The following is a 17,883-nucleotide window of genomic DNA, read 5'->3' on the forward strand; positions in this document are numbered from 1 at the left end:
ACTTTTTCGTTGACTTTGACCAAGTTTGACTTTTAGTCAAACTTAACCAAACTTTTATACAATCGTTCTAACATGCTTTTATACTTGTTTCTTGTATGAAACTTGACAACGTGATTCACATGCTATACTTAATCGAGTCGTAACGAGCCGTAGGACTAATTGAACACATTTCACCCGACCTTGTGTCGTAACCGGTTAATTGATATAACTTACTTGTTTAGGTCAAGGCTAAGCAACTTTCATGCACACGTTTACTTGTTGAAGTACCTTTATACTCGTGCACTCGAGGTGAGATCATAGTCCCACTTTTTACTCTTTTGAACTTACTTTTGGGATGAGAAAACATAAACGATTCTTTTGAACTAAGTGAACACAAGAACGGGAAAACAAACATTCTACATACGAGTTTAGAACGAAAATCCTCAATCCGATTATCATTAGTTACATCAGATGGTGTAAGCGAGAACTTATGTTATATGGCCATATGGGTTTGACAAACCCTCATTCAAACGGTTCGCTACCGTTTACGAATGAAATATATTTTCGGGAACAGTGTTGTTCTAGCACTAATTGATGGGGTATTCAACGGACGGAACGTTAAGCTTTGATAATTGGGTGCTCGTGAATATTAACTTTTAGAATGTACTACTATTATTTCAACTTTGCAAATCTTGTGGTTCGACTTACTTTACCTTTACTCACTTACTTAAACCTATGATTTCACCAACGTTTTTGCGTTGACAGATTCTTCTATGTTTTCTCAGGTTTATACATGGCTACTTGATACATGCTTCCGCACTCTTTGATTACTTTGATTGGAGTCTACCATGCATGCGTACGCTAGGGATAGCACTTTTGGATTCAAACTTTTGTCTACTTACTTACGCTATTTATAGCAACTGTGATTTTAAACTAATTATGTCGCGAGTTATTTAAATCATACTTTATGACTTTTGTAAACTTAGACTTGTTGTCGAACGGTTTTGTAAACTAAACTTGCAAGTCTTGTACCTTTCAAATGAATGCGACATAATTTTGGTCAAACGAGTCTCATATAGGGACTACGACCACGCAACGGGACCTAAGTTAACGGCGCCGTCAATAACGGTTTTGGTCGGGTCGTTACAGTAATCGATCCGTACGAATGAAGTAAATGATGACTGAAGATTTTTGAAATAGAACTAGGTCTTAGGGGGAGTTTGTTGGTGCATAATCCCGAGTTCTATTATGTAATAAGTTCTATTAGTTTTGTATTTCGTATTTCAGTCATGTATGAACATCGTCATTAATACTTAGTATTTGAATTGCTTAGTATAATGTCGTGAAATGGTTAAGAGCAGTTGGTTGGCTGCTCAGACCATCGACCGATGGTAGGGACCATCAGTCGAGGGACTCTCACCATCGGCCGTAGGTCACAGACCACCGGCCGATGGTCACTGAAGATATATATATATACGGGTTTTGTGGTTCATTGTTAGGTTACACACCACAAACCCTTTAGCCGTCGTATCATTCTGTGTTTATCGTCCCAGACCAATCCCCGACCGAATACAAGGCTCTAGGCATCGATTATATCAACTATTTGTTGGTTAGATTGATCCCGATAGTTATTTAAGTATTCGACTCGCCCTAGTTATCGTTTTCGCCGTTAATCTAGGTTAATACGTTTGATCTAAGGTCCATAGTTCATCTACAGGAGTTCCCCCACCCGATCATATACATTTCACGTGTCAAGAATGTTCAATCGAACAACTGTCATAGAACATGTTGTACGTGTAATCACCTTTCAGAAGTAACCCTTGAACAACTGTCATGGGAAAGGCTCCGACAGAAATGTCGCCGAGGAGATTCGAACTCAGGGCGTTCTGCTCTATGAACCCGGTTAGTCGGGGTACCGTTCGGGCAATGTCTACTTGGCTGCATTTGAAGAAATTGGGTGAATAGAAAAGGTTATAACTTGTAAGATAATAATAGTGTTTAGTAAAAAGGTGCTCCATATTAAATTAGATGGAGATAAGACCACAATTTTAATAAAACGTATATGATATACGATAGTTGTGGCATGTTTTATAATCAATTATGACGTAAATCACCATAATTTTTAGACTATTCAAAATTATGAAGATCAATTAGAGCGTGAGTGAAAGGACGTGATTCTAAACGGGAACGTCATGAACCCTCGGCATTCCTCACCTCGTCTCGACGTTTCTTCTTATATTTCTCTCCGGTCTCTCAATTCCAAAAATTTCTTTTTTGTCATCTTTTTTCCGCTCTATTGAAATATATGTTTTTAGCACATTTTAACTCATAAATACTTACATTTTCAGAGTTAGTGTTTCCAAAAAATACTAACATGATCATTATTGAACTAGATTATCACCACTTCTCGTGCTCTAAATGATCACTTGTATATATATGAACTTCAATGGGGTCAACTTCACGATGATTGATAATGTGCATGAGAAGCAAGATTAAATAAAAAATGCTGTTTTACAAATTTACGTTTTTGATGAATTTTCTTCATATTTTTTGCTCCAAAACAAATCCCAAAAAATGTAAAAATTTATTGAACCATGAAAAAGTGTACATGTTACTTTTCCAACTCATATAATTTAATTGATACTATTACTTTTGTATCTATCGATCCTTAATTGTTTCTAACATTCACTTTATGGCTTTAGATCACCGGCCTCAATTACATTCACAAAAGAGAAGCCCAATTCACCGCGTGGAATATATGGGCTAAAATAGCATTTATGTTCGATTCAGTAAAAGCATATTAATATAAATATAAATATTCATCATTCAAATATATGAACACTTTTAATTAAAGAAACAACATTCTAACATACTATATAATCACCAAGTCTTTCATAAAGCTAGACAATCGTTCCACAAGGGTGTTTTAGTCATTTCACACGCCATATGTGTACATACGAGAGATGTAGACTTTTTTCAAACCGTGACTTGTCGAGCTTTATTTGCTGAAATGATGGTAAGAAGCACATAACAAACTGCGGATACGTAACCCAAGATCAAAGTAGCTTCAACTTTGTTACAAAATTTTCCGAAATTGTCACAAATGGGCATCCAACCCGCGTGGCTATTCCCAAACTTGCCCACTTGAGCAACGGTAGTCGCGGCTCCACATCCACCAGCCATCAACAACGTTAACAACTATACGAAAACATTATAGGACAAGTTAATCATGCCAACAAAATAAAAATAAACCAAAAAAAATAGAAGAGGTAAAAATCTAGATATGAAAACTACCAATTGTGAAAATTGATGTTGTGCACCCCATGTTTTATGGGTGGGGTTCTGGATTGTACAAAAGCAATAAATTGTATTTCCTAGTTAGGATAAAATTGTGAGTTCCAAATGGCTTAAACTCTTAAGAATATGGGGGTTGGGAATAATATTAATGCACAATTTTACTTTTTCTTAATTTGAGTTTGTGACTAGCCAAAAAGGTCTTGAACCAAAAACTAGAAAAAGCTAACAACTTGTCCACAACCACAATGGCCTTGTCCCATGAGTTCGGTTATGATCTTTGTCAAATAAAAGTACACGCATACTTTCTTTTAGATATCACTCTAGATGTGATTAGGTCAAATGTTATTGATTCATTATATTAGGTCAATTTTGAGTCCATGTTTTAATAAAGTTAGGAGTTATGAAATTAGGCATGTATCATCAAAGAAAAAGTTTTTTTTTGGTAAAGAATTACCCTCACAAATATCATCTAAGAAAAAGTTTTATGTCATATGTTAATGCCTCATTAAATTAGTTCAATTTTGAGTCCATGTTTGGTTTGATTGATGTATATTTACATCATACACTTTAAAATGTATTTAGTTAAATTATATATATATATATATATATATATATATATATATATATATATATATATATATATATATATATATATATATATATATATATTAAAATCTGCATTAATATTTAAGAAATTAGAAGTTCATTAAATACATCTATCAAAACCCTTGTTTGTATTGTTTATGTTAATACTTATATGTGTATATAAAAACTTACTCCCAACTTTTACAAATGTGATGTTTTAAAACCTAAATTAACTGTGTTATTAAATATTTAAAGGTGTCATTAAACAATGAAGACCATTAAATCCAAACTGTTGACGAAGCAATGAATATGTAACTATCATAATAATGTCCTACGCGATTTGTTTGGTATATATTAAATGAGAGATTATTGGTTCTTAAATTAGAATCACACACTAATTACATTTTAATCAATAAAAACATTCACACAACATCAAATGATTGGTAAATTAAATTTATTTTATTTTACAGTTATTACAATAATATATATTAAAAAATGTCAACCTTAGTAAGTATTACTCCCTAGTAAGTTAAGTATGATATGTAAAATAAAAATAAAAATAAAAATAATAGTAATAGTAATAGTAATAGTAATAAAAGATTATTTCAGTTCAATATGTCATGTGAGATATTAAAAAGCTGCAATTTATTACTTCAACTACCTATAAAACATAGTATCAATTACATTCATTAATATTTATATCTAACAAAAATTCAAGAAGTTATTTAAACGTACTATATTACGTCAATTAAAATACGTTATACAAAAATGTACCAGATCATGAAGGAACAAGAAGAAGTAGTTGATCGAATTCGAGAATTTTCGACCAAGTGTAAATACCGGCAACAACGAGAAAACAGAGAACACGCACACGACAATATTCATCATTCCAAAAAACCTACAACAAAACAAACGTCATTGTAAAACAACATATTTTTGAAAAAATAAAAAATGAAATGATACGGAGTAATATATAGTAATAGTAATAGTAATACTGTAGTAATTAGAGTGACATTTACAAAAAGAGAGCGTACTTAAAGGCAGGGGAGTAAGAGTAACGTGCGTCTAAATTGGTTCCAAACAATACTTTCGATTGTCGAGAGTTAAAGAGTAAAACGGCAGCAACGGTTGAGGTAACGGCAGCAATGATTCGAAGCCAAATTTGGGAAGCCATGAAGGATAAATGTGTGATGGGTGACGGAATTGGACGGAGTTTAGTGACGGTTGCATTGTTGTGATTGTTTTCGGTTTCCATTGATGATTTGTTGATTTTTGGTAAAGATTTAAATAGAAGTGAAGTGAATCAGGAGATGGAATTATAATAAGGAGGCAGGGGTTTTTGGGAGAGTATTTATAGGAGGTTTTTTTGAGGTGGTTATTTAGATAGAGTGAAATAATTATAAAAGAGATAACGTGGGTGAGATTAAGGGAGTGTGTGGGCTCTTGTCTCGTTCCATTGTTTGAATTTTCACATTACTTAAATTTTAGTCCAGTTTTTTTTTTTTTTTTTTTATTTTTTTTATTTTTTTATTTTTATTTTTTTTACAAGGCAAACAATTTTATTAATATTATAAAAAACACAAAGGTAGCGCTCAATGCAAGCAATTACCCAAGTCCGCAACAATTACAATCACGAGAGGTGCCAAGATGGCAACAAATCACACTGTATACAATAACATAAGGAGCTAAGATGAGATAATTTGCGGATTATTAAGCCAACTATTCCAATCGATATCGTTCGCCTTGCATCTTTTCGTGACCCACTCAAAACTTTTAATTTGTATTTTGCACACCACAACCGGAACGCTCCAACTTTTGTTTTTAAAGACCTTCTCATTCCGATTTTTCTAAATTAAATACACACTTGACCAAACTACCGCTTGTCATATACTTTTTGCCACATCCGAACCAAGTTGACCCGAGTTACCTTCTAATAGACTCTTCAAACTCAAATTCAAGGGGCATGGAACACCCCACCAGTCGAAGATTTTCTCCCATAAGTCCCGCACACTATTACAAGATAAAAGGGCATGGTTAATGTTTTCAATATCATCATCACAGTTTGAACAACGAACCGAATGTAGATCAATACCCCTTTTATCTAATTCTATCAAAACCGGAATTCTTCCTTTTAACAAACACCTCAACTTTTTTAGGCACTAGATTATTACAAATAGTACCACGAAGAAGAGGTACTTAAATGGATGAATTTTGCATCAATTAAATCTGAAAGAATCTTGGTTTTGAAATTACCATTACTGCTCGATGACCATATCCATGTGTTGACGTTCGCCCTACCCGTTGGTTCTCGAACCCAGCTCCAGTTTTGAACATATTCTGATCCGACCCGCATAATTCTTGATCCTACCGAAGCATACAAATCTGTCTCCAGGTACGCAAGACGTTTAAACCTGTTATTAAAACGACATTCCCAATACAAAGATCATTCCAAAACGATGTTGAGGCCCCGTCCCCAATCTTCTTGACAAAAGAATTTCGAAATGGAATCCCAAGATCGTCAATACATTTCCCCGCATAAACTTTAGTCCAGTTATTTTGATTTTAAAGTAAAAAAATTTCTAACACGATAACTTTTACGTCTGTTATTAATTTGTAAAAAATCATAAGTCTAATAAACGTTATTAATGCATATTAACAATAGTACTACCGTGATTGGGGCCCTGAGTTCCTTGTAGAAGGTCTCCGGTTCGAATAATGTTTAAAATGAATATTTAGTTGTGGTCAGGGAAGAGTTAGAAACAGCTAGGGAGTAATCCCGCTGAGCTGCGTACATCAGAGTATGGGATCAGATTACCCTCCCTACCGGGTAGCCCGAACAGAAAAAACATTCTACTTTTTCGCTCGTTTCTTTTTAAACTCGAAGTATAAGTTTTATTTTGCATGAGAAAGTGTGTTTTACTATTGAATCTGTCGTACAAATGAGTATATTTTAACAACCCGTTCATATCGATTATAAACGATTCATATCAGTTGATTACATTGCGAGGTTCTGACCTCTTTATGATACATTTTACAAACATTGCATTTGTTTTTAAAAGACAAAATTTCATCACATCGAAAGTTGACGGCATGCATACCATTTCATAATATATCCAACTATAAATGAATTAATAATATTCTTGATGAACTCAACGACTCGAATGCAGCGTCTTTTGAAATATGTTATGAATGACTCCGAGTAATATCTCTTAAATGAGCAAATGCACAGCGGAAGATTTCTTTAATACCTGAGAATAAACATGATTTCAAGTGTCAACCAAAAGGTTGGTGAGTTCATTAGTTTATCATAATCATTCATTTTCATCATTTTAATAGACCACAAGATTTCATATTTTCATTTCTCATAAACATCATGCATGCATATAGCCATCTACATAAAAATCATTCATATGGATTGAACACCTAGTAACCGACATTAACCATAATGCATAGAATATCTCCACAGACATAGACGTCTGTATAATAATAATCTCGAAGTACTAAAGCCATCCATAGACATGAATGGGGGTTGTTAGGCCCAATAGATCTATCTTTAGGATTCACGTCAATTAGGGGCCATTTCCCTAATTCTTAGGTTACCAGACTTGAAGGGCGATATTCGATTTCGATAATCCAACCATAGAATGTAATTTCGATTACTTATGTCTATTTCGTAAAACATTTATAAGAGCAGCGCATGTATTCTCAGTCCTAAAAATATATATTGCAAAAGCATTTAAAAAGGGAGCAAATGAAACTCACAATACTGTATTTTGTAGTAAAAATACATATGACGATATTGAACAATGCAGGGTATTAATACATATACTTGTAATCGAATAAATCTATATATTATTATTAATGATATAATTATTTATATTAATAACTTATATTCAAAAATATTAAATTTTGTTATGTTATATTGTTTATATATATTGTGACGATCGCTCCAAATCCATATGGACGAACACATCATTCATTGATTTCATTGCGAGGTATTTGACCTCTATATGATACGTTTTGTAAACATTGCATTCTTTTGAAAAGGCACACCATATATGAATATTTAAATTAAAGGTTTTCGACATCTGATGATTTCTACATATAAACAATCACCGTAAATAATAGTTTACAATAGTACTTCCGTTGACAATGCAGTCAAAATAAGATGGATGGTGATGATTTTGTGAATGCAACGTTTTCTTGAATAAATCATGTATGACTCCATGCACATGGCTTGTATAACATATAAGCAAACAACGGAAGACTTCTAGGAAACCTGAGAATAAACATGCTAACAAGTGTCAACACAAAGGTTGGTGAGTTCATAGTTTTAGTGTTATGCATAATCTGTTTATAAAGGTGAATCACAAGTTTTCAGTTGTTTCATCCAGAAACGTTTATCAAAATATTCTACGAAATTGAGCACCCTGGTAACTAAACTTAACGTTTAATAATTTGTACCCTTTGTATAATCATCTTAATAGTACACGCAAACCAATGTGTACGCTTCTCAAATAGCATACGTCCGTTAAAAGGCTAGTGCTCTAGCTCGGACGGGGATATCAAGCCCTATGGATCCATATATAACTACTCGCGCCCACCAGTTCTTATAACCGGCAGTTACTAGTTACCAAAGCTAAGGGATTTTCGGTTCAAACTCGGTGTAGAATTTAGTATGTACTTGTGTCCTTTGCGTTTAAAATAAAGTGCATGTATTCTCAGCCCAAAAATATATATTGCAAAAGCATTTAAAAAGGGAGCAAATGAAACTCACGCATATAAATCTAGTATTTTCAGTATTTATAAACAGTCGCATGTATTCTCAGCCCAAAAATATATTGAGTAAAAGGGATCATATGAAACTCACGTTATAATTATTGTAAAACAGTTAATAAAGCATTTGCATGTATTCTCAGCCCAAAAATGTAGAGAGTAAAAGGGATCATATGAAACTCACCTTAGCAGCATATAAAGTTGTTCATCGTAATGTGACCGAAACTCGGATTATCAAATAATCGTAGATCTCAACAAATCAATATTGAGATTCAATATTGTAGGAAAGTACGTAGACGTAACGGAGATGATAAACACTAGGTTTGATTCATAAATATATCCCCGAATATTACCCATAACCTCCTTGGCAATAACCCATAGTTTCCTTAGTTATAATTGGTTTGTAACCCAAATTAAAATACCCATGTATCACTTGTTACAGTACCATACTACTAATTTAAAATTTTAAGCTAGAAAATATACAGAGTGATTTATTTATGTGAGTGTGTGAGTGTTTTTTTTAGTTCCTAATAAGTACTTCGTTCATATATATATATATGTAAAATAATAATATAATAATATAATATATAATATAATAATAATAAAAAGGTAAGCCGCCATCACTTTTTATGTCGACAAACTTTTTATGTCGACAAACATTACGCGTTTCTCGTAGATAGGTACGCTGCGTACGGTGTCTTCACAAAAGTTGTAGATTTTTGAGTTACGGACGTCTGGACACCGGAATCACCCTTTTTCGAGTCAGTATGATTTAGTTATGATTTTTCTCGTGCAAGTGCACAGGTTTAGTGATTTCCATCATTTTATCTTGAAATCTTGAGATGAAATGTTGTAGTATTTTAGTGCTCATTAGAAATCTTTATTTTATCTTTATTTTTATTTTCATATCATTGAAAATCCATAAAAACATTTTAACAATCAAATTCTATTATATCGAAAAACGTGCCCATACTAAATCGAATAACTATAGTTCTCTAAAACTAATTACATTCACATCTTTTTATCGAAGCGTTATAATAATTAAAAATCTATTATTTCGAAGAACGCTTTCATATATTTGACCTAAATCAAATAAATATAATTTAGTTTTCCAAAATTAGTTATATTCAAAATCATTCTTTAAAAGGTTTCATCTATGTCGTAAAAAGTTTTCAATATTAAGAAAACTAAATAATTAACTTTATCAAGAGACACGAGACAATCATTGTGTTGAAAGTTAATCTCTACTAACCTTTGTCCAGTAATCGTTAATTGACATATTTGTTCACTTTACCATTTATTTCGAATATCGTTAAAAAGAAAAGGTTTCCTACATCAAAGTGGACCTCTCAATAGAGACTCACGATCATACAATGTATCTGATAAATCAATCGTTTGATATTATCTTTTAATTCCGTTGATAATTATATTAAACCTATATCGAAACAAATACGTTCGTGTAAAGTATTATACGTCTAATACTTTGTTAACGTTTTCAAGTTATAATATATACACATATACATATATAATCATGTCCGTTCATATAATGGTTCGTGAATCATAGGAATTTGGTCGAGGTTAAATGAATGTATGAACATAGTTTAAAATTTTTGAGATTCAACTTAACAAACTTTGCTTATCGTGTCGGAATAATATAAAGATTAAAGTTTAAATTTGTTCGAAAATTTCCGGGTCATCACAGTACCTACCCGTTAAAGAAATTTCGTCCCGAAATTTGAGTGAGGTCATCATGGCTAACAATAAAAATGTTTTTATGACGAATATGAGTCGATAAATAAAGTTTTATCACCGTTGAATAATATGGATAAAACAATCCAATTACTCGAAGCGTATGAGGGAAGTTATTGTAATAAAGTGAAATAGAGAATAGAGATGCGTCTTATCTCTTGACGTAGTAACGATTGATTTCCGAAATTTAAGGAATAGAAAATCTTCATAATAAGATTTGATTCTTCGGAATTTAAGGAAATTAAGATTTCCTTTGATTAAATGCGTAATCTGCCTCGATTGCTATGTCTGATATTTCGCTATAAATTGACCTCTTCCGTTTCATTTATTTTCACCACTCCTATAATCTTCTTCCTTATTCAAACATCCCAATAGATTGTGAAAATGCTTAATTCAGTTCTGATTATTGATATTTTCCTGGCTATCGTATCCTTCATTCTTCTTTTTCATCTCCCACCAGAGGAAGTTATTTTCTTCTACTATTACCTTGGAGTTGTAGTATTTTTCGTTCTCCCGTGTCTTTATATTGCTATACGCATCGATATACACGGTTTGTAAATTTCGGGGTTGTTATCGGGCTTTATATTTTCCATTATATTTCAGAGCTTCATGCTTTCGATTTCTCTTCCCGACCTTAAGTCAAGCGGATAATGGTCCAGAATTAGTAGGTATGGATTTTGAAATGAACATAGTTAATGTTCTAAGAAGGGAATTGTAATGGCACGATCTTGATTTATCAAATTACCATAATATCCGGAAAAGACCGAATCATCAAGAAATATATTTTCTTGATATATTTAGAGATTATATAGAATGAAAGAGTTATGTAACATGGTTCATGATGAGGGTGGAATCTGTGAACCTTTATCACGTTCCATTAGAAACTCATCATGACTTACTGTAATATAATCACGTTGATCAAGTGTCATTATATTATACTAATTCATGTTTCAGTTCCCAACAATACTTCAAAACATTCATATTTTAAACTTGAAGGTTTCAGAATTTAGAAACTAAAATAGTTTCTTTTATGATGTAATAAAGATAGCGTGAAGAGATGAATGATTTCAGATAAGAATAGTTATGAAGATATCTCCAGAAATATCGAGGATATTTATAATGAAATATACGATGATATCTTAGAATTTTTAATATCAGAGGATGATGCGGAAAATCTGTCTGTGAAGGTTTAGAATGAGGAGTAAGGTGTTTGCTAACGATTTTAGCAGACACTGAATCATTTGGATCCTTTGAAGGTAGATTTCGTCCTTGTGATTTGTCCACAGCCTCTTTCATGGTTTGCTCAATCCGTTTTCCAGTTCCAAACCTTCTCTTTTTTTTAGCTTTACCACCATACTATTCTTTCATTAAACTTTTGACTGTTAACGTCGTTTACAGTTTTTGCTGCTTCATCAGCATTTTTCCAAAATTCGGAGGACTAGTTTCACAGTTTGGGGTGTTTTTCAGAAACTTCACATTCGAAGTATGTAAGTCTAGGAGATAGACATTATATGTTTATATATAACTATTGGCGTAGAATTGCTTCAAAATTCGAAATACTGATTGCTAATTCCCGGTAGTTGGTATGGCAATTACCGTTAGAAGATGTAGATGAGTACATGATAGGGTTTCAATGAGTATAAGGATTTTTCAGAAGGTCAAGGATCAATGAAGTTGTTGGTAAATTTACTGCTAATGTGGTGGAACATAAAAGGTTCCCCAGTAACAAGAACGTATATATCAAGATTACAATAAGGCTTAATCTAAAAAGTTGAAGTTGACTGATTGGAAGTGTGGTAAGACTGGATACTTTGAAAAGGGATTGCAAGATTATTTTCGGTAATAACAATGCTAAAGGATCTTTCACATTTTTTTTTGAAGTCAAAGTATAGCTTTAAAAGATGTAGAGATCTAAGAATGATGTCACCCGTTAAATCTTGGCTTGGATTCTGATCCGTCAATATCAGAATATGTAATTGAATTTGTATGAAAACGATTGTATATCGCTGTGAGCATAGTTAATAATTTTTGAATCAAAGTTGAAGAATGTACAGTATAACATATTAATTGTGAACTTATATATTTCCCGAGTATTACCTACCCGTTAAAGATTTCACAATTAATACTTTGTACAAAAGAATTTTTATTACCGTTTTTATGAAAATATATGTATGTATATTTTCTTCAGATGTAATACAGATTTAATGAGTTAATATCATATTAAGCTCATTTGATTTTTGGCTGGAATTAGAAATGAATTATCTCTAAAATATTAAAGATTACTTAATCTTTGTGGAGTATTTCGCTAATGAAATCAATACTTCATTATTTATTCTTATTGATATTCCTTGGTGAAGGATGTTGATGCTCGTGAAATTCTTGTGAGCCTTACAAGTCACATATGATGTTTTCTGGATAGTTTCGAGTACATCGAAAATGAAAATGTAAAATCAATTATGTAATTGAATAATACACTTGGTTTATTATGAAATGAAATTCATTAGATTGAAACAGAGATTGTAGTTAACGATGGTTAAGTTGTTAAGGAAGGATGTACATCATTGCATATTAGTAATATGAACTAACCGGGTAGTACCTACTAGTTAAGATTCACACGTAATAGCTTAGTACGAAAAGATTTATTTTGATTTCAAAATTCATATATATTAAATATACATAAAATTTCTTCAGGGAAAATGAGTTAATACTTCATCGGTTATTGTTGCGGGTATTTCTTGGTAACTACGGTGCGTATGACATTGATGCTCGTGGAACAGATTGTGAAGTTGAGGTTTGCAATGCGGATGTTGTTGGTGGTGGTAATGGTACTGTTGGTGTTGTTGTCGGTGGTACTGTTGATGCCGGCGATGCTGCTGGTGCTTGTAACCTTTGCACCATATTCTCCAAAGCCACTACCTGAGCACGAAGCTCGTTGACTTCTTCTACTACACCGGGATGATTGGCGGTTCGTACGAGCGGATGAATAAGATCCAGAATTTGAGATAGTATATTTTCGTGACGAGATACTCTGGAAATGAGAGAGAAAATAGTGTCTCGAACAGGTTCGCCGGTAAGTGCTTCAGGTTCTTCGCCAAGAGGACAATGTGGTGGATGGAAGGGATCACCTTCTTCTTGCCTCCAATGATTAAGTAGACTACGAACCCATCCCCAATTCATCCAGAATAGATGATGGCTAATTGGTTGATCCATTCCGGTTACACTATCTTTAGAATTCAGGTGAATATCTATATCGGAATAGCTGTCAGAGTTTAAGGAATTTGAACTAGATAGGGATCCATCTTGTATAATTAGGGAGATGATTTTTGATATGAATTAGATTATAGAATTTAGTTTGGTATTCTTCATTACATAATTTACATATGTATATATAATACCAAATTCCATAAATCACGGAGAAATTTTCGGAAGATGTCAGGAAAAGTTTACAGTAACAGATACTCTAAGATATGAATTTTTGTCTATACACTATTTATGCAATAAATGCAGTAAGACGTGTCTAGACTAGGAATGATAAGCAGGTAATTTACGACAAGAAATGATAAGCAAAACTTTTGACATGCAAACACAGTCGAAGTCCAGACTTACGAATGCATCTTAACAACTATCAGTTAGACACATTCATTCAAGACCTGGTTCGCTAGGACCAACGCTCTGATACCAACTGTGACGATCGCTCCAAATCCATATGGACGAACACATCATTCATTGATTTCATTGCGAGGTATTTGACCTCTATATGATACGTTTTGTAAACATTGCATTCTTTTGAAAAGGCACACCATATATGAATATTTAAATTAAAGGTTTTCGACATCTGATGATTTCTACATATAAACAATCACCGTAAATAATAGTTTACAATAGTACTTCCGTTGACAATGCAGTCAAAATAAGATGGATGGTGATGATTTTGTGAATGCAACGTTTTCTTGAATAAATCATGTATGACTCCATGCACATGGCTTGTATAACATATAAGCAAACAGCGGAAGACTTCTAGGAAACCTGAGAATAAACATGCTAACAAGTGTCAACACAAAGGTTGGTGAGTTCATAGTTTTAGTGTTATGCATAATCTGTTTATAAAGGTGAATCACAAGTTTTCAGTTGTTTCATCCAGAAACGTTTATCAAAATATTCTACGAAATTGAGCACCCTGGTAACTAAACTTAACGTTTAATAATTTGTACCCTTTGTATAATCATCTTAATAGTACACGCAAACCAATGTGTACGCTTCTCAAATAGCATACGTCCGTTAAAAGGCTAGTGCTCTAGCTCGGACGGGGATATCAAGCCCTATGGATCCATATATAACTACTCGCGCCCACCAGTTCTTATAACCGGCAGTTACTAGTTACCAAAGCTAAGGGATTTTCGGTTCAAACTCGGTGTAGAATTTAGTATGTACTTGTGTCCTTTGCGTTTAAAATAAAGTGCATGTATTCTCAGCCCAAAAATATATATTGCAAAAGCATTTAAAAAGGAAGCAAATGAAACTCACGCATATAAATCTAGTATTTTCAGTATTTATAAACAGTCGCATGTATTCTCAGCCCAAAAATATATTGAGTAAAAGGGATCATATGAAACTCACGTTATAATTATTGTAAAACAGTTAATAAAGCATTTGCATGTATTCTCAGCCCAAAAATGTAGAGAGTAAAAGGGATCATATGAAACTCACCTTAGCAGCATATAAAGTTGTTCATCGTAATGTGACCGAAACTCGGATTATCAAATAATCGTAGATCTCAACATATCAATATTGAGATTCAATATTGTAGGAAAGTACGTAGACGTAACGGAGATGATAAACACTAGGTTTGATTCATAAATATATCCCCGAATATTACCCATAACCTCCTTGGCAATAACCCATAGTTTCCTTAGTTATAATCGGTTTGTAACCCAAATTAAAATACCCATGTATCACTTGTTACAGTACCATACTACTAATTTAAAATTTTAAGCTAGAAAATATACAGAGTGATTTATTTATGTGAGTGTGTGAGTGTTTTTTTTTAGTTCCTAATAAGTACTTCGTTCATATATATATATATGTAAAATAATAATATAATAATATAATATATAATATAATAATAATAAAAAGGTAAGCCGCCATCACTTTTTATGTCGACAAACTTTTTATGTCGACAAACATTACGCGTTTTGCGTAGATAGGTACGCTGTCCGCGTATGGTGTCTTCACGAAAGTTGTAGATTTTTGAGTTACGGACGTCTGGACACCGGAATCACCCTTTTTTGAGTCAGTATGATTTAGTTATGATTTTTCTCGTGCAAGTGCACAGGTTTAGTGATTTCCATCATTTTATCTTGAAATTTTGAGATGAAATGTTGTAGTATTTTAGTGCTCATTAGAAATCTTTATTTTATCTTTATTTTCATTTTCATATCATTGAAAATCCATAAAAACATTTTAACAATCAAATTCTATTATATCGAAAAACGTGCCCATACTAAATCGAATAACTATAGTTCTCTAAAACTAATTACATTCACATCTTTTTATCGAAGCGTTATAATAATTAAAAATCTATTATTTCGAAGAACGCTTTCATATATTTGACCTAAATCGAATAAATATAATTTAGTTTTCCAGAATTAGTTATATTCAAAATCATTCTTTAAAAGGTTTCATCTATGTCGTAAAAAGTTTTCAATATTAAGAAAACTAAATAATTAACTTTATCAAGAGACACGAGACAATCATTGTGTTGAAAGTTAATCTCTACTAACCTTTGTCCAGTAATCGTTAATTGACATATTTGTTCACTTTACCATTTATTTCGAATATCGTTAAAAAGAAAAGGTTTCCTACATCAAAGTGGACCTCTCAATAGAGACTCACGATCATACAATGTATCTGATAAATCAATCGTTTGATATTATCTTTTAATTCCGTTGATAATTATATTAAACCTATATCGAAACAAATACGTTCGTGTAAAGTATTATACGTCTAATACTTTGTTAACGTTTTCAAGTTATAATATATACACATATACATATATAATCATGTCCGTTCATATAATGGTTCGTGAATCTGTAACACCCCAGCTTAATATGACCACAATATTGTCCGCTTTGCCCGCAGGCGCACGGCTTTTTCTTGGCGACCACACACGATAAGCACTTTCCCAGGAGGTCACCCATCCTGGTAGTGCTCTCGCCCGAGCACGCTTAACCATAACGTACTCGCACTTTTACTCAGCCTGTGATCCCAAAACGCGTTGTGTCATTTAAGCGTGAGTATTACCTTATAATCCCATGATCACTCATGTTCGTGGGCGATGTGGGATTTGCCTAGGGTGTTACATTCACCCCCCCTTAGGGACTCATCGTCCTCGATGAGGTTTGCCCCCATGTAACACCCTAGGCAAATCCCACATCGCCCACGAACATGAGTGATCATGGGATTATAAGGTAATACTCACGCTTAAATGACACAACGCGTTTTGGGATCACAGGCTGAGTAAAAGTGCGAGTACGTTATGGTTAAGCGTGCTCGGGCGAGAGCACTACCAGGATGGGTGACCTCCTGGGAAAGTGCTTATCGTGTGTGGTCGCCAAGAAAAAGCCGTGCGCCTGCGGGCAAAGCGGACAATATTGTGGTCATATTAAGCTGGGGTGTTACAGGATGGTATCAGAGCTGGGGCCCGCATCGATGTGCACTGCGGGGACGCAGTGTCCTGAGTGGGGGAGAGTGTGAGAACTCATCCCACATCGGTGGGGGAGGAGAACGAAACACCCCTTATAAAGGGTGTGGATACCTCCTCTAGTGGACGCGTTTTGAGGGTGAGTCCCGAGAAACAAAACCGTGAGCCACCGTGCGTCGGGGCAAAGCGGACAATATCCACTACGGGTTGTACTCGGGCTGTTACAGAATCATTGGAATTTGATCGAGGTTAAATGAATGTATGAACATAGTTTAAAATTTTTGAGATTCAACTTAACAAACTTTGCTTATCGTGTCGGAATAATATAAAGATTAAAGTTTAAATTTGTTCGAAAATTTCCGGGTCATCACAGTACCTACCCGTTAAAGAAATTTCGTCCCGAAATTTGAGTGAGGTCATCATGGCTAACAATAAAAATGTTTTTATGACGAATATGAGTCGATAAATAAAGTTTTATCACCGTTGAATAATATGGATAAAACAATCCAATTACTTGAAGCGTATGAGGGAAGTTATTGTAATAAAGTGAAATAGAGAATAGAGATGCGTCTTATCTCTTGACGTAGTAACGATTGATTTCCGAAATTTAAGGAATAGAAAATCTTCATAATAAGATTTGATTCTTCGGAATTTAAGGAAATTAAGATTTCCTTTGATTAAATGCGTAATCTGCCTCGATTGCTATGTCTGATATTTCGCTATAAATTGACCTCTTCCGTTTCATTTATTTTCACCACTCCTATAATCTTCTTCCTTATTCAAACATCCCAATAGAT

At 33.5% G+C, this 17,883-nt stretch overlaps 1 protein-coding gene across 2 annotated transcripts in view; it reads right to left on the reverse strand.

Annotated features, from left to right (window-relative positions):
• Positions 1-2,703: 2,703 nt before the first annotated feature.
• The window catches only part of LOC139867335 (CASP-like protein 1F1), a 57,911-nt gene continuing 42,731 nt past the window's right edge, over positions 2,704-17,883 (reverse strand). The window contains exons 2-4 of one of the 2 annotated variants that reach the window (XM_071855700.1): positions 4,896-5,120; positions 4,636-4,759; positions 2,704-3,177 (exon numbers count right to left, since the gene is read on the reverse strand). In XM_071855700.1, coding sequence (XP_071711801.1) covers positions 2,956-3,177; positions 4,636-4,759; positions 4,896-5,116 — 567 coding nt within the window. In that variant the 5' untranslated portion in view covers positions 5,117-5,120 and the 3' untranslated portion in view covers positions 2,704-2,955. Of the gene's footprint in view, positions 3,178-4,635; positions 4,760-4,895; positions 5,206-17,883 lie in introns of those variants that run through there. The other variant, XM_071855699.1, reaches the window with a different exon arrangement.

The sequence above is a fragment of the Rutidosis leptorrhynchoides genome, chromosome 9, assembly GCF_046630445.1.
Source record: "Rutidosis leptorrhynchoides isolate AG116_Rl617_1_P2 chromosome 9, CSIRO_AGI_Rlap_v1, whole genome shotgun sequence".
NCBI classification, from domain to species: domain Eukaryota; kingdom Viridiplantae; phylum Streptophyta; class Magnoliopsida; order Asterales; family Asteraceae; genus Rutidosis; species Rutidosis leptorrhynchoides.